The sequence below is a fragment of the Protopterus annectens genome, chromosome 15.part0 (assembly GCF_019279795.1).
Source record: "Protopterus annectens isolate FY-2018-M chromosome 15.part0, PAN1.0, whole genome shotgun sequence".
In the NCBI taxonomy this organism is placed as follows: Eukaryota; Metazoa; Chordata; order Ceratodontiformes; family Protopteridae; genus Protopterus; species Protopterus annectens.
Genome location: NC_056749.1, coordinates 588745478 through 588770520, shown reverse-complemented (window position 1 = coordinate 588770520; position 25043 = coordinate 588745478). Strand labels below are relative to the sequence as shown.

The following is a 25043-nucleotide window of genomic DNA, read 5'->3' as shown; positions in this document are numbered from 1 at the left end:
TTCTGACATGTCTTCCTCACGAATGTTTCTGCTGACCTCGTTTACAGGTTAAGTACTCTGAGTACCAGGATTTACAGCTGTAACAACCTCTTAGCTAAGGTAAGAAAATAATCTTTTCTAACAGACACCATGTCTTCAGATGAACAATGTTTAACTTTTTTTTTTCTTTACAGATATCACTGATCAACTCAGAGAAAGTACTTCCGCTCAGTCAGGAGGCCTCTTTCTACAATGAGCAGCATTCCCCAGTGTGTGTGTGTGTACAGAAAAGATGGTTCTTCCATGCCCAGCTCAGACACAGAAACAGCCAAACAGGACATGGAAGACACCTAGTATACCAGAGGAAGCTTGAGATGTAAGTGAATGGTCTAAGGAATTACTACTGGCAACTGCAGTGTCACCTACCATCAGCTGAGGCATGGACTGAGCCCATGGACTGAGTAGGTGCTATATGATATGTTGTTTTCTTTCTAGGAATATCAGAAGTTGGGTCAGCCGGAGTGGGGTACAGATCCATGCTTCATATGTGGTAAACTTTGCTGAATGAGTCAGTCAGAAAGTAAGTTGTTAAACAGTATTCACAAGCAGCACACAAGACTCACAGTCACATACACAGACTCAAACAATGTAATAGGTTCATAGGTAGGTACTAGGCTGTCTGCCTGAAGGCATTTATAAGACTAGCTAGAATGTGTTGGCTTTCGCTGCCCCCTTAGATTAGTTCCCTGTGCCTCTGTCCAGCAGAGCCACTGAAGTGATCCCCGGAATTCACTAAAAACCTGACCGATACCCCTTTACATAAATTTTAGTCTGACAGAAGCAAAATGACAGCCAGGTTGTCATACAGTGAACACATAACAGTTTCTAGCTAAATAAAATACTCCGAACATTAATTTTTTTTCCCAAAAATATACAGAATTTACACAAGCAGTACATTTTTCTCAGTAAAATACCTCCAAAATTAGCCACAGCTAAAAACAACAATCCCTGAAAACATCCCATATTAGAAAGATAACTGTCTTCCTTAAAGGAGACTACTGCTAAAAAGCAGAAGTAAAATAAACAGAATTCTGTAAAAAAAAAAAAAAAAAAAAAAAAAAAAAAAAAAAAAAGCAATATTCTGTGTTGACGCGTTCACCACTGGGGGCTTATCTGCCAAAACAGAAGTTGAAGGCCAGCTGCTGCTTCTGTGAAGCCTCTCACCTGCTTCTTCATAAGGCGACAAGAAAGTGCATTATTGACTTGACTGCTGATTTTTCCTCTACAGGGCTGTCCAATCAGCAACAACAGTAAAGGTGTGGGAGAGAATTAGACCTTTGGGAGCTAGCTGGTTGTCTTGAGCAAAACACAACCCATGTAGCCTAAAGGGTACAGCAGTGGGAATGATGAACATCTACATGTGTCAGAAACGGATAACTTGGTGTCAAATGTCATACTTACAAGCAATTGTTTCTAATGTTTTAGGTTCCAAATGCTGCAGCTCTAATACTGCTTCCAGTACATGTTCCAGTGTACTGTCATTTATCTTGGCTCTTGCTTCAAATTCATATATTAGCAGCAGTGTCTCTGTTGGGTCTTTGGATAAATCTCCTACAAACAACAGATTAGAAGAAAATCAGATAACAGATTAACCGAAAAGCAATTTTTTCTAGCTAAATTTCTGTAGTGCTCTTTTGCTGTCACTCTACTTCCACACTACACTTTGTTCCACTTAATGTCATTAATTGAACCTAGGCTACAGTACAGTTACAGGTAAGTATACACAGCACAGCAATAGGTCTTCAAGTAGTAGTCACTGTAATCATATAGCATAATTATTGGGGTTACATACCACCTGACTTGTATCTTTCTCCAGTTTGAAATTCTAAGATAGTGTCTGCCTTCCTTGAAAATACCAACATAGGTCTCATACAGGAATGCACTATGAGTGTATATTGTAATCCTAGATAACCATACCAAAGGCTTTAGGCAACTCCAAGAAAATATCATCAGTTGGTGGCAATCAGAATAGTCAACATCCAAATGACTAATAGTGCTTCTACCTAAGCTGTACTAGGTTATCATTCTATACTTGTAAATAAAATGTAGCATTTGTTACTGATTTTTTTTCTGATTTTGGAGAAAAAAGAAAGTAATGAAATGGATAGAAAATCTGAAAGAGAGCATGGAAATGAGGATTTGGGAAGAAGGATGATCAAAATCTTACAAAAATGATGAGAGAAAGCTCCAACACGGGGTAGTAATTAATGATATGTTCAAGAGATTTGCATAAGAAGTCAGCATGCAGTTTTGAAAAACAAAGGCTTTGTTTAAATTGATGAATTGATGAAGAGACCATTAGTTAGAAGTCCATTATCTAAACAGTTTAGAACAGTATAATTCAAGATCCAAATGTTTGTAACAATTCTTACACACATACATTTCAAGCATGGACATTAACGTCCTTCTAGCCTGCCAATATGCCCAAAAAGTTGATCCCATAACAGCTGTCCAGGCTGTTATTAAAAATATCTAAACTACTGTTTGCTTTAATGTAATTTTGAAGTCTGTTCCATGCATCAGCTGCTCTCTCAGAGATTCAAATAGTACACTTCTTATTCCTATAGAATCTTCTACATAGCTTATCTGATGATTCTGCACAACTTTTTGATAACCCCAAACATTCCCAGAGGTAGTTGTCTCTAAATGTCCTGTATACCCAAATAAGATTTCCTCTTAGATATCTGTAAGAGACACTGTACAAGTTCAGATATTTTAGTCTTTCATAATAACTTAAATTTTCACATCCATGAATGCCCTTGGTATACTTTTGTTGTACTCTTTCTAGTTTACTCATGCTTGTTTTTTTATAAGATTTTCATACTGTTAGCCCATACTCAAGTTTAGGTCTAATATAATTAACAATAACTTCTTAATTTCTGATTTCCTAGACTTTATAAATCTTTTTATACAATCTATAGTTCTATAACGATCATTAACCAGCTGGTTGATATGATTAGAAAAACTCAAAGCTGGATCTATCCATATACCCTGGTCCTTAAATGAATATACAGTTTTGATCACTGTACGCTGTATTAAATATTCACCTTTCAATTTATATCTCTCAAATCTCGTATGCTTATTTTTTTATGTATTTATCAGCATATTATTCCCCTGTGCCCAAATGGTCAAGTTATTTTGCAGATATGCCCCATCTGTAACATATGTAATTAATTTACCCAATTTCAAGTCATCTGCATACAGACTGTAGAACACCTCAGATGAAAACAAAAGGGCTGAACGATACATCTAAATAAGTATGGGCCTAAGACGGAGGCTTGTAGGACACCCGGACTTTAACCAAGAATTGCACCTGTTCAATTTGCTGTAGGATACTTGCCACCAAGAATTTCACCTGTTCAATTGCTGTAGGATACTTACCATTTCCTATTTGTAAGCCATGCAGCTATCCATCTTATCAAGAGTACATCAATACCTAGTTGTTCTAATTATTGATCAGTGTTTTGTGTATGACCCTGTAAAAAGCTGAAGTTAAATCGATATAAATTACATCACAATTTTTGATTCATAGCTATTATATTGTTATAGAACATTGTTACAGATGGTAATTCATCTGTTCTCAACATATGCATGCTGATATATGTTTAAATCCCAACCTTTCCAATTCTGACAATAACATATCCAATACTAATGCCTGGATTATTTTTCCACAACATGAAAGTAGACTTTAAGGGTCTGTATGACTCAGGCTTTGTCCTACTCCCCTTTCCCTTAAAGGCAGGTTTAATAAGCATGTCTCCAATCTTCCAAAGCAAAAAGCTGTACAACAATTTTGTTGTGTCTTTTGGCTTTTCCCGGTTAGGGGTCGCCACAGCGGAACTCCGGCCCACTAATGATTGGTAGTAGATTTTTATGTGTCGAGTTGCCGGCCCGGATGCACAACCTTCAACGAAGGTATGCCCATTCACGCATGTCTCCACACAGAAGACGCTGCAGCTGAGAATCGAACAGGACGTCTTATTGTGAGGCAACAACGCTACCGCAGCACCAAAGTCCAACACTGTAGATGCCAAAAGCAAGAACCAGTTAAAAAAAACAGTGCGGACACCATGAAGAGGAGCATACACGTTTATTAAAACAAACAGATACCTTCATCAGATCTAAAATACACTCCATCAATACTTTTAAACTGGCAACATCCAATCAAAAATTTTCAACTAAAATTTACATACTAAACAATGTCTTTTTAACACAGGTTTAATAGGAATCTGAACATTCAACCCAGGCTGTTTATCAGCTTGTAGCTCACCTATCCAATGAAGCTCAGCATATTCAGTGTCATTAAAAACATCCCCACCTCTAATACTTACATTAATAACCTGTAACCTGCAAACAAATGTGTGTGCAGGAAACAATATAAAATGCTTTGCTAATGCATTATTACTATTTTTAGATAGAATGTGTCGACAATGTTGCACAATCTGTTTTACCAACATAAAAGCATGAACAGTGTTTACAAACTGCTAAATACACTAAGTGTTGAGTGCTACAATCACTATATAAATTTGGAGAATATTTAGTCCCATATACACGATGCATAAAGACATTATCACTTCTTATATATTTACATGCCTTACAAGATTTACAAGAAAAAGTGCCTTTCCTCTGGCTTACCATTCATCTAGTGGCAGGTGGTGGATTACAAAGTCTTTGTTTCAAGTTCTTAGAGTTCTTTGAAAAGAAAAGTAGGCTTATCACCCACTAGCCTCTTAATATGTTCATCTATAGTGAGAAGTTTCCAGTTGTTCTTAATCGCATTAAAAATATTGTTAACATCACTAGTAAAAGTAACTGGGACTATCACTCTGTTTATGAAAACCAGGTCTATTATTATGAAAGGATCTATTACTTTGATTCATTGTATAAGATGTAGAATAATATGCTGCACTTTTATTCAACCTTAACTCTAGTTTACTATTCAAAGAATCATCTACCTCACTAGGCCTATAGCCTCTTTCTTTCAAGCATTCAGCAAAATTATTGGATGCTTGTATAAAGTAATCTTTCAGAGTATGTCACCTTGAAATACTAACAAGCTGCCCTTTAATTAAATTTGTTAAATATATCCTGGATGCATACTTGTTCTGTGTAGGTATTTATTCTTCCAACATTTTTTATAAAACATTTTTGTGCTAGTAATCCCTCCATCCAAACTAGATATATGCACATCTAAAAATCAATACTATCAGAGGACAAATAAGAGATAAATTTCAAAAAGTCCACTGTTTGCTCTAAATACACAATAAATTGATGAAACTGTTCAACCGTCCCACGCCATAGCAAAAAAAAAAAGTCATCAACAAAACATTTATGAAATCCTATATATTGGAAGTATTCATGCGTAGGCAACAAAACGAAATGCTCCTCCCAGTATGCCAACACAAGGCTGGCATAACTGCACAGCGGGTGCCCATCGCTACCCCCCCCCCATTTCTGCAAAAAAATCTGGGTGTCATATATAAAAACATTATTTTCTAGAATAACTTCCAATAGCATACAAATGGTGTTAACAACACTGGAACTAAATGAACTTTTTCTCATTTAACTATAATCTAATATTTTCAATGCCATAATCATTAGGAATGCTAATAAATAGGCTTTGCACATCTAAAGTGGCCAATATATAGCTGGAATGGTTACTATCACCATTGACAAAGTCAAACAGTGACTCTAAAAATGTTGAGTGTCTTTTAAAACAGTAGATGCACAAAAAACAACCTCTAAGTTTACTTTCTACATATATAGGGGCAGGGTCTGTAATCCAACCCCCTCCTGCCACTATCGGTCTGAAGGGAGGGTCTCTCATGTCCTTATGGACTTTTGGTAATCCTTTAATTATTGGAACCTTGGGAAAAGGCACTTGCAAAAAATCAAATACAGCTTTAGTAATCATATTCATCATAAACATATCATAAAATGTATCATTAATAAAAGCAATCATTTTATTAAGTCTAATCTTATCAAATTTTTGTTAAGTATTGATATCCTGCAGCATTAACATTCGTGTATTATAGTCAGTTAAATCCATCAAAACCATACTGCCTCCTTTGTCTGCAGGCTTAATAACTATATGTTCATTGTTTTCTAATTCCTTTAAAGCAGCTATCTCTCCCTTAGACAAATTATAAAAACATTTTCTCCGTAGTTTCCTCATTAAATGTAATAATTCACTTTCACAAACTTTAACAAAAGTCTCCAATTGTGAGTTCAATACAGGAACATAAGTGCTAGGTTTTTTCAATATAGAATTACTATGCACATCACCATTAACTTGTTTACCATGAAACATTAATTTAAGCATATTTCTAGCAAATAGTTTGATATTAACAACAGCATCAGATAACTTAGAACAAGCGTCAGGTATAAAGCTCAAACCTGTATTAAGGACAGAAAGATGGTCCGCAGACAAAGTCATGCTGGATAAATTCACAACTAGTATGTTCTCTTCTTTAAACGATGCCGAGTCGCTATCCATCATACAGAGATCTTCCTTCTCTTGCGACCTCAACTCACTGATTGTGTGGTTCTGTTCTTTGACATAGTCCTCACAGGGAGCAGAAAAGCCAAAAAAGGGAATGTAGGTAAGACAGTGTATTTGTTTTTAGGACGAGCCCCTAAATCCCTCCATTGCAATTGGTCAGAACTGTTAGTGGACATAGGCTGTATTGGAAGTGATTTACTACCAGAAGAAACAGTTACATTAGTGAATGAAGTGGCCAATTACTCACTTATAACTTCACTCACTCTCTGTATATCAGAGCAAGCACTAGGCAAAGAAGCAGCCACAACTGACGATTGATCTGGGGTCGAATTGGAAAAAACAGTGACATTACTATTAACATCTTGACAGCTCTGTTGTTTCACATTTACAGAAGCAGTTCTATTTAATTGCTACTGTTTCAGCCAGGTAAGGATGTCACCATTTTTAAAATCGTGAAAATCCCTCAAGTTTTTTAACTTTAATTTGTTCTAATTTAGTCTCCCACGAGGATACATTACAGTAGAGCTCCTCTAGTCTCTGCCCACAGACTTCAAGTGAGCCATAACTAACCTCAATGTCTTGTTGCTTAGACTCAGTCTTCTTAATTAAATCATTATCCACTGACGTAAAGAAATCAAGGAGCAAATGAATATATCTAAAGCCTGCCTCAATGTTTTACTATTGCCATCTCGACAACAGAGTAAGGTAAACATGTCCATTGGTAGGCATTCATGAAATTCTCAGTCCTCTGTCACCTGATAATGAAGGCAAGCCTTCAAGTGGAGATGTTACCCATTGCATATGTTTTAACTTAAAAAGTTCAAATTCAAGCTCTTTCAGTGATACCAAAAATTCGGGACTCACCAGTTGTGAAGCATCACCCCTTTTGACATGATTAAAGTTCAAGTTCATCAACAGATTCATAGTTGTCCTAATAAACTTGTTGCTTGTGGCCTGAGTACCATTAGTAATGGGATGATAATTCAGTTCTATATTTAGTCCCTCTGCCATGTGTGTGAGGGGAATAAACGAAGAAATCAAAATCCAAAGCAAAAAAAAATGCAACAAATCACTAAAGTCCAACACTGTAGATGTCAAAAGCGAGAACCAGTTAATAAAACCAGTGTGGGCACCATGTAGAGGAGCATACACTTTTATTAAAACAAACAGATAATCACTTTTAGTAAAAACTTTCACTTTTTCTTGTAAATCTTGTAAGGCATGTAAATATATAAGAAGTGATAATGTCTTCATACATCCGGTATATGGGACTAAATATTCTCCAAATTTATATGCTGATTGCAGCACTCAACGCTTAATGTATTTAGCAGTTTGTAAACACTGTTCATGCTTTTACATTGGTAATACAGACAGGCATTTTAGGGATAGGATTTTGCAACATTGTTGAAACATTCTATCTTAAAATAGTAATAATGTATTAGCAAAGCATATTATATTGTTTCCTGCACACACATTTGTTTTATGGTTTTGCAGGTTATTAATGCAAGTATTAGAGGTGGGGATGTTTTTAATGGCACTGACTATGCTGAACTTCATTGGATAGCTGAGCTACAAGCTGATAAACAGCCTGGGTTGAATGCTCAGATTCCTATTAAACATGTGTTAAAAAGAAGTTGTTTAGTATGTAAATCTTAACTGAAAGATTTTGATTGGCTGTTGTCAGTTTAAAAGTATTGCTTGATGGAGTTTATTTTAGATCTGAAGAACGTTTTTACTGAAAGCGCTCATCTGTTTGTTTTAATAAAAATGTATGTTCCTCTACGTGATGTCCCCAATCTTGAGGTATCTCCCCATATTAAGACAACATAGTAAATAATAGATATAATGGTACTGTACGTTCTTGCTGCAGTGTTCTCAGGTGATTATTACGAATTCAGTCTCCTCCCTATGCTTTGTTTGGATCCAGTTTGCATAGTTTTTTTCAATATAATCCAGTTTGATTTCAGTATCTGAGGTTACCTGGATATCACTAGGACAACTTATCACCCCTTTATGGAGCCAAACTGTTTTGCATAAGATCTTGTGAATATATCTACACTCTGTTGTGTCTGAGAATTAGTTTTAGAATCTACACACAGTTTATAAATGTGTGTGCCTTACTCCTTTCACATCCTATGTATCTATAAAATGGTTTCCTATTGTGCTTAATATCTTTATATACATTTTTGTCTCACTATGCTTAATTTGTTTGTCCATCTCCTTTATTACAGTTTTGTAGTTCAACCTCTTTTCCATTTCTTATATTTTTTGTCTCAGTCAGGTATCTTGTTCTTATGGAAATATATCTCCCATATGTTGTATACTTAGATTCTGATGTTAAAACATTTTTTTGATTTTTCGCACTCAATTTCTCTTTCAAAACTTTACACATTCCTTCTGTATTTTTTCCACTGAACGCATCACTCCAATCAGTATTACATTGTGACTATTTAGTTTCCATATAATCTGTAATTAATTTTCTGGTCACTGATTTAGATTTCAGTTTGGCAGAATTATCTAGTCATAATTTAACCTTTATAACCCCATGATCACTGCACATCAACAGTGGTAAAACTTGACATGAATTAACAGTAATTTCTTTAGGACCACAAATCATGTCTAGTATGCTCTGTTCCCAGATAGTTTTTTTTTTTCAATCAAGAGCAATTGTTCCTGAACATATGTTGTGAATAATTTCCTTACTAATGTTGAATTCCAGTCTGAAGATATGTTGTGAATAATTTCCTTACTAATGTTGAATTCCAGTCTGTTTCTGGTAAACTTAAATCCCCAGCCACTATTATTCTTCCCTCCTGTGTTTCATGCAAGAAATGTACAAATTCCTCTAGGTCATCAGCACTTGACTTTAGTGTTCTATACACTCCAACAATTGTTATATTTTCCAGGCTAGTCTTTATTGTCACAGTTAAACACTTTACAGCATTAGTGTTATCACTGAACATGTAATAATCAAAGGTCACATAACTATCTTTAATCCCTATCATAACACCTCAACCTGATTTTTCTTAGAATGTCCGTTAAAGTGAAAACATTTATACCCTGACGTAACTGGTTTCCAGTCAGTGTTCTTTAACCATGTTTCACAAACAATAGCATCAATCTTGTGGGAAAATAGCAAATTTTCCAATAAAAAAAACAATGCTTCTAGCATTAACAACAATCAGATATGTATCAAATACTGCTACCTGTGAACTGTTAAAGTTTAGACCAGGGAAAAATCCTGCTTTGTGTTCGTCAAATATTGCAAAATATCTGGTGCAAAATTTCTCTTCCCTGTTCTTGACAAATGTATGCCATCCTGTCTGAACAGGTGTGCCCAAAATTAGGCTCGGATATTCTACAAATTTCATTTTTTATAAAGGGACATTTTTTCATGTAGGTATTTATCCAAAAAAAATCTTTTCATTCATGTGGCCTGACTCTCCTTTCTATATGTGGTTTGTGAAAAATACATCTTAACACCTGTACAAGCTATGCTGTCTGAAAGATCTGTAAGCTCCCTGCTAACAGTCAGAGGTTCCTTGTGGATAATATCATTCGTACTGACAAGAGTAAAAATAGATCTGTACTTCCTTACATTAAGGCATTCTAAAGCTCATCTCACAGCCTCTATTTTTGCTCCTGGCAAGCATAATGCTATTTGATGTTCTTTATCTCCTCTGCAATATAAGTATCAGTTCCTCTAGTGACTGAATCTCCAATTACAAGACTATCTTTTTCAACCAGATCTGAAGATCTTCAACTTCTAATTCAATAATATCTGCTCTATCAATTGTTAAAAAAAAACGATCATCATCACCATTAGTCTTATTAATCCTACAATTTTCATTGCATATTACATTTCCAAGCATACAATTCGCATCCATCTGGCTTTGTATATCTATCTACAGCTTGAACCATGTTGTCAATGACGGTCTTTCTCATCTTTTTTTCTTAAAGTAATGTTCTTCAATCCTTCCATGTTCAGTTTTGATTCTTCCTTTTCACTTGCCCCTTGCCTCTTTCTTTTACTTTCTCTTTTGGAAATATCTGCCTTTTTCTGTAGACTGAAGGTTTTCTGATAGAAAAATTTTATCATTCCCTGTAATCTGTGTATTACATAACAAAGCAGTGTCCTTTTTAGTATGTGTTCTCTTAACTTTACAGACATTAATCTTTTTTTTCTTCTTCGGTTGTCACCTCAAAGCAAGAAGTTCTGCTGTTCGATTCTCGGCTGGAGCATCTTCTGTATGGAGTCTGCATGTCCTCCCAGCGGTCAAATGATGCTTAAAAACATGCAGGTAAGTGTGTGCGTGAATGGGTGTGGCTTCTTTGAAGGTTGGGCGTCAGGCTGGCAACTCTGTACCATAAAAATTCACTGCCAATCGTTAGCGAACAGGAGTTCTGCTGTGGCAACCCCTAACCAGGAAAAGCAGAAAGACTTTATTATTATTTGTTGTGAACTTCCTTTTTTTATTTCCTTCTATATGCTCTAAATCCTCAGATTGCTGAATACTTGTATCCAGAATTCAAAAGTTGTCAGGGGTATTTTCTTGTTTCATAGGAGTTGAGTGATCTTTACAGACAATAGACACATCCTTTCCTAAATGTGTTCCATTTGCTCTTTGACTAACATTATTTGTCTCACCAATCCAGTCATTAATATATGTAACAGTTCAAGCTGTGCCAATTGCACAAGTGCAATCATCATCAGGAAATCTAGATTTACTACTAATAATGGTAAACAAACCATCCAACTTTAGACACGAGAAACACAGATCACCAGTATTACCAGGCGTTTTTAAATATACAACGCATTTATTACAATGTACAAGGTATTTGTGCTTTAGCAGATCTTTAATGGCATACTCATTTAAGGAATCCATATTCAGCTGCAAATTAATAAAAAATTCTAAAAGAAACTATCAAAATCAGTTACCATGGAATTCAAAGAAAACTTATATCAACTTCTATTAGAAAACACACACAAAAATATACAACTAAATACAAATTAAGTACAGTAAAGTTGTTGCCCTGACTGTACAAGTTCTGAAATCAGACAAAAAGTACAGTTGTGTACACTTACCATAAATGTAGATGTTCGAGTGTATTCACTGTTGCAGTCCTAACCAATGGGTTATCCAGCTCCTGGTAGCCCTTGATCGGCCAGAATACCAAAGGCAAGTAAAAATTACGTTGGCTGTCAGTTGTAAAGGACGTCAGGGCGTCCAATACAAAAGGAAGCAGCCGACATCACTTCCTCAGTCTTTCTTGCCATAACAGTCAGAAGCCCCCAGAAAACAAGGCTTAAACCAAAATTAGCCTGTACCTTAGGAAAAGAGAAAAGGGGGAAGGAGGGAGGGAAAGCAGGACTGCAACAGTGAATACACTCGAACATCTACATTTATGGTACGTGTACACAACTGTACTATATTCATTGTGTTTCACTGTTGCAGTCTTAACCAATGAGTTGATTACCAAAGCCCAGAGAAAAGGAAAGAGGAACCAACAGAATCAAGGATTGGAGATAAGGCCCTGCAGAACAGCAGTGGCAAACCCTGCCCTGGCTCTTGAAAACAAAGGCAAATTATAATGCTTTGTGAAAGTGTGAACAGAAGACCATGTGGCAGCCTCCAAAATGTCTTTAGTAGGGACACCCCTTAAAAAGGCTGCAGAAGTGGAAGCTTCTCTAGTTGAGTGGGTCCTAACCCCTTGAGGAGGAAACTTGCCATGGAAGGAATAACAAAAAGTAATACAATGAGCAATCCATTTAGAAATGGTTTGCTTAGAAATAGCCTTGCCCTGGGCTCCAGGGGCAAAGCTGACCAATAGCGGTGCTGATTTCCGAAGGTCTTTAGTCCTGTCCAGGTAAAACCAGAGCTGTCTATGCACATCAAGAGAATATAGGATCCTTTCACCTCTATTTCGAGGATTAGGAAAGAAGGTAGGAAGGTGTATGGACTGATTAAGAGTCAGGCTAGAAACCACCTTAGGCATAAAGGAGGGGTTGGTTCTCAGAGAGACCCTATCTGCAAGGAAAATAAGAAAAGGTTCCACAGCCATCAAAGCATGCAGCTCCGAAACCCTCCTTGCTGAAGTTATAGCCAAAGAGGAAGGCAGTCTTCCACGAGAGAAACTTTAAATCTGCAGTGGCAGCTGGCTCAAAAGGAGGAAGAATGAGTTTCTCTAGAACATAATTAAGATCCCAGGCTGGAGTAGGCACCCTTCTTGGAGGTTTTAAGTTGCAAGCACCTCTGAGAAACATTTTCATCAAAGGATGAGAGAAAATGGGTTGTTCAAAAGAACAATGAGCAGAAATGGGTGAAGCATGGATCTTGATAGAGGAAAAAGAAAGACCACCCTGAAGCAAATCAGCCAGATATTCCAGGATCAGAGGAAGAGTAGGCTGAGAAGAAGATTTCCCTCTAGCCTGCATCCAAAGAGAGAATCTTTCCCATTTGCCAGCATAAGACTTCCTAGTGCTAGGCCTCCTGGCCTCCCTCAGCATGTCAACCACCTGCTGGGAAAGGGAAGAAGTAAAGGATGGAGTCATACAATGAGCCTAGCTGCCAAATGCAGAGACTGAAGATGAGGATGCAGAATGTTTCCCCCTTCCTGAACCAAAAGATCTGGCTTCAGAAGAAGATGCCAAGGAGGAAATTGGGAGAGAATGCGAAGCAGTGGATACCAATGCTGCCTGGGCCAGTCCGGAGCTATGAGAATAGTCCTTGGTCGTTCTTCCCTGATCTTCAATAATACTCTGGGAAGAACAGAAAGAGGAGGGAAGGCATAAACCGACAGCAGCGAAGGGAAGGACAGAGCATCCACTTTCCAAGCTCTGCTGTGATGCTGTTTGGTGCAAAAAAGAGGTAGAAGATGGTTGTCTGGAGAGAAGAGATCCACTTGAGGAGTGCTCCAACGTTGAAGGATGCTGTAAAAAACTGCTCTGTTCAGCTGCCACTCGTGAGGATCCAGGGTCTGTCTGCTCAACTGGTCCACCAAAACATTGAGCCTTCCTGGAAGAAACTGAGCTAGGAGATGCAGGCACAGGGATGCTGCTATGGACCAAAGACTCATGCTCTGTCTGCACAGGAGGTAAGAATGAGTCCCTCCCTGCTTGTTGATGTACCACATGACTGTGGTGTTGTCTGTCCTGACAAGCAGGGTCCCTGGAGAAAGAAGATGCTTGAAAACGAGTAAGGCCTGCTGGACTGCCATCAACTCTTTTAAATTTATGTGCAGGGGCATCTGCTGGGCATTCCAACTTCCCTGTATGCATCTGCCATCCAGGTGAGCTCCCCAGGCGTAGTCCGATGCGTCTGTGGTAAGAACTTGAGTGGCCAGGGGTGGCCGAAAAGGCATGCCTTTGTTCTGTAGACAGGCTGTTGCCCACCATAGCAACTCTGTCCGCAGACATGGATGCAGAGGAATTATCACATCCAGGTCCTGTGTGTGCTGACACCAAGTGTTCTTGAGGTACCACTGCAATTTCCTCATATGCAGTTTTGCATATGGAATCATGAGAATGCAAGAGACCATGAATCCCAGAGCTTACAGGTATTTCCTTGCAGGGAGCTGGGATAGGCTTGCCAAGTCCTTGAAGTAAATTGAAAGAGTTGTCCGCTTCTCCTGGGTGAGATATATCATCTGGGCGGCTGTGTTTAGACTCGCTCCCAGGAATGTTGTCTCTTTGAATGGCACCATTTTTGATTTTTCCATGTTGAGAGTGTAACCCAGGGAAGAGAGAAGAGTCTTTACAAATTCTAGATCCTTTAACAGCTGTTCTTGAAAATTTCCTTGAATTAGACAGTTGTCCAAGTATGGATAAATTTGAATTTTCTTTTGCCTGCAAAAAGCAATGACTGGAGACAGACACTTTGTGAAAACTCTGGGAGCAGTAGATAAGCCAAAGGTCAGCGCACAGAATTGATAATGTTGCTTGCCCACCCTGAAATGAAGGAATTGCCTGCAACTTTCCCTGACAGGGATGTGCAGATAAGCTTCTTTGAGATCCAACGTTACCAGCCAGGAATCCTTTTCTAACATTGGCAGCAACTGATGCAGAGTGAGTATTTTGAACTTTGGAATTATCAAGAAAGAGTTCAGGATGGATAGATCCAGGATAGGACACCAGGTGCCTTCTTTTTTTGGAACTAGGAAAAGTCTGGAATAGAAACCCTGGCCTACATGCTGAGCAGGAACTGATTCTATTGCTCCCAGATGTAACAGAGACAAAATTTGCTTTTCTACTTCTGCCATTTGGTTTTGAGGAGCATCTGGGAATCCTTTGGGTACTGGAAAGATGTGGTAAGAAAACTTGTGCCCTAGGGATACAGTTCTGAGCACCCATTTGTCATCCGTGATGGTGGCCCAGACATTTGTAAAAAGGGACAACCTTCCCCCTAAAGGACTCTCCGGGCAGGCAAGAACAGGCAGAAGTTGGACAGAGTCATTGAGAATGTTTAGATTGAGATGCAGGCTTAGAACTTTCACCCTTGGAAGAGGAAGCCTGCCAACACTTAGACCTTTGAGGGGTAGTCACCTGTCCCCTAGAAGATTTGTAACCTCTAGTCCTAGAACGTCTCTGTCTGCTGGTATCAGGGAACGTCCAACTCTTAGAAGGGCAATTCTGCTAAAGCAAGGAGGCTGAACTTGTAGAAAGTCTAACTGTCTGCATAGACTTGGCCTTGTCTTCCATCTTCTTGAGCACTTCTTCTGCTTTGCTGCCAAAAAGACTGTCCTTATGCAAAGGTACATCTAAAATATTAGCCTTAACAGGCTCTGGTAGGGGCTGCTCCCTGAGCCAAGCATGCCTTCTAATAACAGAGCCAGTAGCTGTAGCCCTACAGGAAGCTTCCAGAATGTCAAAACCACAATGAATGTTTATTGACTAGACTGGCAGCATTTAGCAAATCCTGCATATTCTTACTCTCCCGCCAACTGAGGCACACCTGCTATCCTAGACTTAATAGCTTCCAAGGTGTGCTGCTGGTACTTCAGCATATGAAAAAGACAATTACTAGACCTAGCAAGAGTGGCAGAGGTATAAACCTTTTTACCCCACCTATCTAGCTTCCTGGATTCCCTGTCAGAAGGAACAGGATTTTTAGTAACCATGGCCTTAACTCCTTTAGGGCCTTGAGAAATAAACTCTGGATCAGCCAACGGATTCCTGAAAAGAAACAAATGAGAATCAGGGACTCTATAGTACCTGTCAGGTTTCCTGGGAGCAGGAGGAACCGAATTTGGAGTCAAGGAGTTTTCCAGAAAAACATCATCAACCACTTCCAACACAGGTGGAATAGTCAAAGGCTTATGCTGAGGCAAATCCAAAAACTCCCTAATCCGTTTCTTAGAAAGAGGATAATCCTGACTTTCCTATTTAAAATGTTCCCTGAGAGTATTTAAAGTATCACCAAAAGAGAAGTCTTCTGGAGGAGAAGCAGAAGGGATGGACTCCTCTGCATCTGAAACCTCAAAAGGAGAGAAAGCTTGAGAAACTTCTTCATCAACAGAAATGCTGGAAGTATTAGAACCTGAAAAGGACAAAGCCTCAGGAGAGACATCCCTACCTCTTTTTGAAGGAGGAGGCTGTGAACCCCTAATAAGAGTCAAAACGTCATCAGCCATTTTACCATTTAAGAATGAGGGGAACGAGAGGAAACTGGAGCCTGCTTCTTCACAGGCTTATGACTGGAAGATTTACCTGCAAGTCTAAAGGACTCAGGAGGCCTGGCAACCACCGAAGTTGCAGCTGAAATCGTCGGTATGAGCTTGCTGTCTGAACGAAGCTTCGCGGCTCTGGATCCAGCTGAAGAGGCAACAGGCGGAAGGTCAGAAGGCGAAATGGAAGCCAGAGGCCTGGGGGCCTCTGAAATGGTCTCAACCAAGGCCTACGGTTGAAAATCTGCAGGCTGCAGGGGCTGCAAAGGTGCCTCACTGGCTACCGCATGACTGACTACCAACCTAACATCATCCAAGGACTTGACCTTCAGAAGCCTGTCGCGGTTCTTATCTTTACACTTCTTGGGGATATCTGAAGCCTGAAGACCAGCTGATGCTATACCAACAAACTCAGGCCAAACTCCAAAATGCTTAGCTAAAAGCTTAGCCCGACAATGAATAGTACGCAGATTAAAGGAAGCACAAAGATCACAATTAGGAACGTCGTGGTCAGGGCCTAAACAAATAATACAACAGGATTGAAAATCTCTATGGGGAATCTGCTTTCCACAGGTAAGACAATTATTAACCTTTTCTGACATTCATTAAGGCAAGAAAAGAGGATACCCAATGGGGTACTTAGCTGTAGTTGACTTCAACTTTGTAGTCGGAAACAAAAAAGGTAAACTGCCGACCGGCACTCGTGCAAGAAATGCTTCTGCTTGGGGCTCCGTGGCAAGGGAGACTGAGGAAGTGACATCGGCTGCCTCCTTTTGTATCGGACTCCCTGACGTCCTTTACAACGGACAGCCAACGTCATTTTTACTTACCTTTGGTATTCTGGCTGATCGAGGGCTACCCGGAGCCGGATAACCCATTGGTTAGGACTGCAACAGTGAAACACGATGAACATCTGGAATTCCTTTACATCGCGTATGAATGTGTGCAGTAGCTTCTGCTCACTATCGCTCATAGTCACACCTCTTTTTTTAACAGTAAAGATCAACAATTCACAGTCTAACTTTATAGTTGACTAGGTCCCTTAAGATGGCTAGAGATTGCCTCTCTAAAATCTACCCTCTTCTAACAACAAACAGTGAAAATTAAAGGTAAAGCAACAAAATATAAATCAAAGTAAACATTGTCTAGAAGCTACCACTTCCTTCACATAAACAGTGAAAAACAGTGGTAAGAAATAAAATATAAATTCAAATAAAAATTCTCTTACCAGGCAACTCCACAGTCAATCACAAACCAAGGCAGGATTGTTTAGATAAGCTCTGGACTGTCCTCTCTGCATCTGTGTGAATTTATAGCTGAATAGGCCCCTTGGGATGGTTAGAGTTTTCCTGTCTAAAACGTATCCCTTTCCAACAACTAACAGTAAAAATTAAAGGTAAAAAGGTGAAACAGCAAAATATAAATCAAAGTAAATCTTGTCTACAAGCTATCCCTTCCTTCCTACAAACTGTGAAAAACAGTGGTTAAAAAAAAAAAAAAAAATATATATATATATATATATATATATATATATATATATATATATAAATTCAAATAAAACCTTCTATAACCAAGCAACTGCTCAGTCATAGGTTCATAGGTGTTTACTAGGCGAATGACCACAAGGGCCTTTTTAAGCCTAGCCATGCATCCCAAATCTCTGACAAGTTCTGATACCCTTGATAAGTGTAAGCATGGGCCTGGGAGATGAGCTATTTACAGGTTACCTGTTTGCATCAGAGACATAGGTGCCAAACCAGGGATGAATGGTTTCCCATCCAATTGTCCAAGTTGCACTTGAATTGGATTAGGGAGGAACTCTGCTTCATATGGATGGGGAGCGTATTCCATAGACGGGGTAGTCTCTGGGTACATACCTATCTCTCCAGCAGGTCCTATTTATATTGCAGGCAAGGTTTAAGTCTTTAGAATGGATAATTCTGGTACTGTTTGTTTTGTGGATATGCAGGAGGTCCATCAGAGTGGGGTCTGATAATGCCCTGTATGCCAGGCATAGATCTCCCCTCAAAAGTCTGTAGGAGACAGAATACTGGGATAGGGCCTTTAGGCGGTCTGCATAGGACATATTAATTATGCCCTGTATTCTTTTAGTGAGGAACTTTTGCGGATGTTCCAGTTGTTGGATATGCCTGGTTAGGTGCATACCAAAGGGGGCATTGTATTCAATGATAAGTCTGATGAATGCCGAATACAGTGGAACAATGACTTCCTTGGACTTAGATGCCAGACCTTTGTTTATAAGTTGCGCAACATAGAATGATTTCCTGACCACTGTAGACACATGATAATCAAAGGCTAGGTTACTGTGTGTGCCCCTAAGTCCCTGACTACTGGGTCAACTCTAAGAGGTACGTGCATCAGTCAGTCACAAACCAAGACAGGATTGTTTAGATAAGTTCTCTGCTTCTACCAAAGGTGAAGCCATGCTGACATTAGCATAACTGTAAGTAAATCCCAAACATTATTAGAGCTACTGCCCTCAAAGAGCAAGGGAGAAGGGAATCTCTTACATTTAATTTTCTTCCCTCAACTAGTGATGGTGAAATGAAAATATTTAACTGTTCACTTTAATAAAAGATATACACAAATAAAATATAAATGTTTTGCTTATATAAATCATAAACAATTCAAGTTCAACAATAATAACTGGGGATATACAAACTGATGATGTTACTGAAAGAAGCCTTTAAGGACCACATTTATATGTTTAGGAGGAAACTGCATTTTCTGGGCAGCTATTGTGCATTTTTATAATAGTAAGGAGACCCTTAAAGTCCTGAGTCCAAGATGATCTTGCAACATGGACTAGTAACCTTTGAGTGGATTCAGTAAAGCAATAAATTAAGGATTTAGCCAAATCTGTATGACGGACAGCAAGTCGATATCGTTTTATTTATTGTAGAATTCCCTGTACCGGTTGCCCATCTGGCTGACTACCTCTACTCTGCCTGTTCATTTCCTGCTGGTTGAGAGCCAATTGTAGTGCAGCCATTATCCTGGCAGATATCAAAATATTTTTCTGTTTTTGTCTTAAAGTCCCCTTTGTGTACCATTTAAGTGTTTGGAGGGAGGACATGCTGCAGTATAGTCCCATCATAAGTTCATAAGTCCATAAATTTATACTCTAAGAATAAAGCCAAAATAGGAATGAAAAAAGATTTTTTTTCCAATAAGAATGACTGCAAGTATAAGCACAGACAACAGGCAAGAGTGGAAGAGGGGGCTGGAATTTACTGGAGAAAATTAACAAAGGAAAGTACAGCTCTGTACACAAACTTATTGTAATAGTAGATGTTTGAATAAATCACTGTTGCAATAGCATTAGCTGTATGGGTTTTATCCTGCCAGGGATATAACAACCACCTAGTCTTCCAAATCCACAGGCTCCTTCCATGTGCATACAAAAGCTCTTAAATAGACAAAATCACCAGCCAGGGTGTCAAAAGCATCAGGACTTTCTTGCCAACTGAAAAGAGGGGAGGGCTATGGTCCTAATAAGAAAGGTAAAATTAGGTATAGATATACAAATCCTTTGAACCTCTCCTACTGCCGAGTGCCGTTTCCTGATCTGGTGCCTCCTCAACTACAAGTTGAAGAACCAAAAAAGGTCTGATCTGGTGCTACTAAGACTCAAAAGCTAAACAGGTCCCATTTCTGTGCTCCGCCCCTCTGTTCTTCTTTTAAACTGTAGCAGACTACTTGCTACATTTGTAATCTGCTGTAGCAAGCAGCTACTACAATTTTCTACCACAAACGGAGCAGTACAGTGCTTTAGTTTACACTGCAAATGCAATAGAGAGTGTAAACTCTACTTAACACCTTGGGCCCCTATTTGCACCATTCCTTACCCTCACATAAAAATAAACACAAAAAGGGGATGGAGGGCTTAAACTGCTGCTGCTGCAGTGTTTTATGCAAACATCTATTGTTATGGTAAGTTTACTTAAACAATTTATACTAAATTTATACTATGTTCATTCATAACCATTGCTGCAGTGGCCTTTTCTGTATGGATGGAATACCAAAGCTTATACAGTTTGGGAGGAGAAGGAAGATGGAGAGCCCTGAAGCCCCATTTAGAATGGTCCTAGCAAAGCTTGTTCTAGACCTGAAAAAGGGGATCTAGTTTGTAATGCTTGGCAAAAAATATGTACAGAGGACTAGCAACTGCCTCTAGAATGCTTCTAGAGTCCACCTCTTTCCAAAAAGCAATGCAGGAAATTAGAAGCTATGTACTTACCATAACTAGGTATCTGTGTTGTCCATTTTCATTCCTCCTATTCACTAATGGGTCCTGGATCCAATATTGAATCCAACTTGGCCCCTTTCCAAGACTTTAGGATCCGAGTACCCATAATGCACTGTACCTTCCTCAACTCCCCAGATTGAGTTTGCTGCCCTGTAACTGAAAAAGGTTACCACAACTTCAGAGAAAGTATCTGAGGCTCAAACCTGGAACCCATAGGTTCCAAATTCTTCCAAGCACTTCGCAAAGGCAAAATCCAGGGGATGAATGGGAGGCGCAAGAGAAGGAATGAAAATGGACAACACAAACAGATTCCTAGTTATGATAAGTACATAACTTCTAAATCTGATGTTGTTCTTTTCATTCCTGCTCACTAATGGATCAGAGTCCCCAGCTACATAAACCCTGGGTGGCCCTGAATGAAGGATGTGCTGGAGCACAGTCAAGCCAAAGGATGCCCTGCTCCTAGAAACAATAACTCATAATTTGAAACACAGGTATGAGTCTTATACCTACTGGCTACAGCATACAATTCTTCAATTGAGGCTCTGGAATAGAAGGCAGGTGAAGTATCGATAGTCCTTGTTGAACGAGCCTTGGGAGATCGGGGCAAGTCTATACCTTTCTCAGAATAAATGAATGAAATGCAGTCTATTATCCATTTAGCTAAAGTGATTTTCAAAACTGCCTGTCCTGACCGGCTTGCTGAGAAGGTGACAAACAGCTGATCGGATTTCCTATGACTGTTCTGTGGAGGTAGAAATGTAATTGTCTGTGAATATCTAGGATATGTAGAAGATATTCACCTTTGTTTGAAAATTTGGGGAAGAAAACTGACAACTGAATGGATTGGTTAATGTTAGATTCCGTGGTCACCTTAGACATGAAAGAAAGATTTGTTCTTAAGGATACTCTAGCTTTGTGAAAAATTATGTAAGGAGGTTTGACTGACCAAGCTTGAAGCTCCGATATCTCTTAGTGGAAGCAATAGCTACTAAGAAGATTGTTTTCCAAGAAAGAAATTTTATGTCACAAGAATCTGCTGGTTCAAAGGTCTTCTGGGTAAAGCCTTGCAGTACTACCATAAAATCCCAAGGGGGAGAAGGATCTTTTATTGGAGGTCTAAGATGAAAAACTCCTTCATGAAAGCCTTATATAATATGGAAGAGAAAAAAGAGGAGTTTCTCTTCGCAGCATGAAAATTGGATATGGCACCCAGTTGGAGTTTGATGGTGGAGAAATTAGCTCCTTGAAAATGAGTGCTGAGGAAAAGGAGAATTGATGCTGTGGATGCTAAGAAAGGATCAATATTTTCCTTTGATGCCCAAATACAGAACCTCTTCTACTTGCTATTGTAGGCCTTTTTAGTGGAAGACCTCCGAGAGGCCAGGATAATGTCACAGATGGAGGGGGTAAAGCCTGGACTTTCTTACAATTACTGGAATTGGAGAAACCATGCCATCATTTTGAGGGTGTGAAGACTGGGAATATGTATTTCTGATGGATGAGATGTGAGATCCTGTATGTAATCCAAAAATCCAAGGTGGATAATTTTTTTACTGAATAAATTTTTATTGATTTTCAGAACAAACATATATACAGTATGTATAAAGAAATATTTACACAGACAAAGCTTAAATTGGAGAAACAATTCCAAAAACAAACATTACAATGCCAACTATTTACATTGGATATCTATACCTGAAAAACTTTTCTGAATGTAACTACAAAAACACCTTAGGAAAGCAAAAAAAAATTCTAAATCCAAACATCACACTATAAAACAATTTTAATAAATGCTGAAGTAAAAAGTATATATAAATACAAAGCTTTCAAGCCCACAGCTCTTTCTCAATGTTCCAACATGGACATAATTTCTCTTCGATTGAAGGTAAGCTCAACAATTTTGACATGAAACATCTGCGCTGCAAGAAATTGCAGCTTTAAAAAAATACTTATTTAAGGGAATGCATCAGGTTAAAAGTCGTTCCCAAGGGCCTGAGACTACGGCGTTTCCCATCAGGATTAATTAACAACTCTGCATTTCATCTTGAACTGTTACAACTGTTTCATAGATGTGGACTTGAACTGTTAAAATTATTGATGAAAAACAAAGTAAAATAGATATTTTATTTGAAGAGTTAACTGTCTTAGACAGAGCTATCCGTGAAGATAGGGAATATGACAATGAAATATGAACATTTAAGAATATATAATAGCACTGACCAGCACATTAACAAACTGAAAGCTGGTAAGTTAAACAAGATTGACAGAGATGTTAATGACTATGTAAATGGTGTTGCATATCCCAAGCCTCCAGGTACACATAAAAAAGCCAGAAATGTAGTTAATGACAATAGGAATTTTTCATCAAACTCTGGCACTGACCTGGAAGGTGAGGGAAACATAGTTGAGAGAGAGGATGAGTTGGGCTTTAACTTTGATAAAGAGTACCCTGAACTAAGCAGAAGCAAAAGAATAAAGAATAAAGCAAATTACAACAATAAAAAGACAGCAACCCCAGGCAGGGTTTCAAGCCCCGGGGATTCTAGGAGCCAGGCCCAAAACCAGGAAGTGGAGAACATAAGTATGCACCATGACAACATTTTTTGTGAAAAAGTGGTTGATGAGTTTGTTAACTAAGAGCAGGATGTAATTATTCCAATTTTGGACAATAGTAACAATGATTTCTCATGTACAGTGATACTGAATAGACAAAAAGATTTTGCTGTATGTAATTACTCAGAGTCCTGCATAAATGAGTCAATAGCAGACTTACTTTCAAAAGGGATGACATTTATACCCGCTAGAAGGTTTAATGTTGTCGACACTGTCACTGATTTAAAAATTTATCTAAGAAAGTTGAATTTGTTACTGTATCAGAACCATGATTATAACTGTAATATTTTTAGGATTAGTTCCACCTACAACCCCCCCTTACATCTTAAGCTTGCCATGTATGAGAAGCTCTATGAATTAGATTTACACAACTTACATAAACATAAAAACTCTCTTAGTCGAGACTTTATGAACGTCAATTCAGAGGAACAGAACACTTTGACATCATTACAAAGGCAAGATGTTAGGATCATGAAACCAGATAAGGTCGGAGGGGTTGTGATCATGGACACAACTAGGTATACTCAAATTGCAAACCATGCTTAATGCTGAAAACTATAGAGAAGTCTCCATTAACGAACTTACTGGAGCCTATATGAAAATTTATGGGCAGCTGAATGATATGTTCTTAGAGAGGAGAATAGACATTTCATTATACAACTATTTAAATGTAATTACTCCAAGAATTCCAGTATTTGTTGCCATTGCCAAGATCCACAATGGCCTTTTGGATCCCCTATAAGGCCTTTGCTGGATGGTAGGGATTCAATAAAGTACAGTTTTGTACCTACCATAAATGCAGATGTTCGAAGATCCACATTGCTGCAGTCCTTACACTTGGGTAGTCCGCTGTCCTCGGTCGGCTCGAATATCAAAGTATAAGGCTGACGTCGGTCAAGGCGCATTTGACTGACATCAGGACGTCAGGGTACAAATGCGCATGACCGACGTCATATCCTCAGTCTTTTCTTGCCCCAGATGTCAGAAGACCCTAAAAATAAAGGTCAAAACCAAAAGACAGCAAACAAACAACCAACCACCCTTGCACTAATTATATGTACAATATATACAATATACACAATATTTACAACCCAACCCACACAACCACCTCTAACTACAGGGAGGGAGGGTAAATTGGACTGCAGCAATGTGGATCTTGAACATCTACATTTATGGTAGGTACAAAACTGTACTATGTTCTTCATCTCACATTGCTGCAGTCCTTACACTTGGGTAGAATCCCAAAGCAGAGGTAAGGGAGGATGGCCAAACTACAAGGAAGCAGGAGCTGCCAAAATGCCCTGCAAAACAGCAGTGGCAAAACCAGCCCTGGATTTAGAGTAAAGTGGCAGGTGATAATGCCTAGAGAAAGTATGCACTGAACTCCAAGTAGCTGCCTCCAAAATATCCTTGGTTGCCACTCCCTCAAAAGGCTGTCAAGTGGCAGTAGCCCTAGTGGAATGAGGCCTAATCCCAGCTGGAATCTCCTTGCCATGATGGGAATAACAGAAAGCAATGCAAAACCCAATCCACTTAGAAATAGTTTGTTTTGACACAGGCTTGCCCTGAGAACTCAAAGCAAAAGAAACAAACAACTGCTGAGACTGCCTGAACCCTTTAGTTCTGTCCAAATAATATCGCAACTGCCTGTGTACATCTAAAGTGTACAAAATCTTTTCCCCTTTATTTTGGGGATTTGCATAAAAAGTAGGCAAATGAATAGTTTGGTTTAAAGCCACACTAGAAACCACCTTAGGCATAAAGGAAGGATTAGTACGCAAAGATACCCTATCCTTATGGAAAATCAAGAAAGGCTCAACCGCCATAAGGGCCTGTAATTCAGAAACCCTTCTAGCAGAGGTAATGGCCAACAAAAAGGCAGTCTTCCATGATAAATATTTCAACTCAGAAGTAGCTGCAGGTTCAAAAGGTTGTAGAGTGAGTTTCTCCAAC

At 38.8% G+C, this 25043-nt stretch overlaps 1 protein-coding gene across 3 annotated transcripts in view; it reads right to left on the bottom strand.

Moving 5' to 3' along the window:
- TEX11 (testis expressed 11) overlaps positions 1-25043 on the bottom strand; it is a 1293291-nt gene that overhangs the window by 613534 nt on the left and 654714 nt on the right. For all 3 annotated transcript variants that reach the window (XM_044057409.1, XM_044057411.1, XM_044057410.1), the window contains one exon: positions 1441-1590. In XM_044057409.1, the coding sequence (XP_043913344.1) occupies positions 1441-1590 (150 nt within the window). The remainder of the gene's footprint in view (positions 1-1440; positions 1591-25043) is intronic.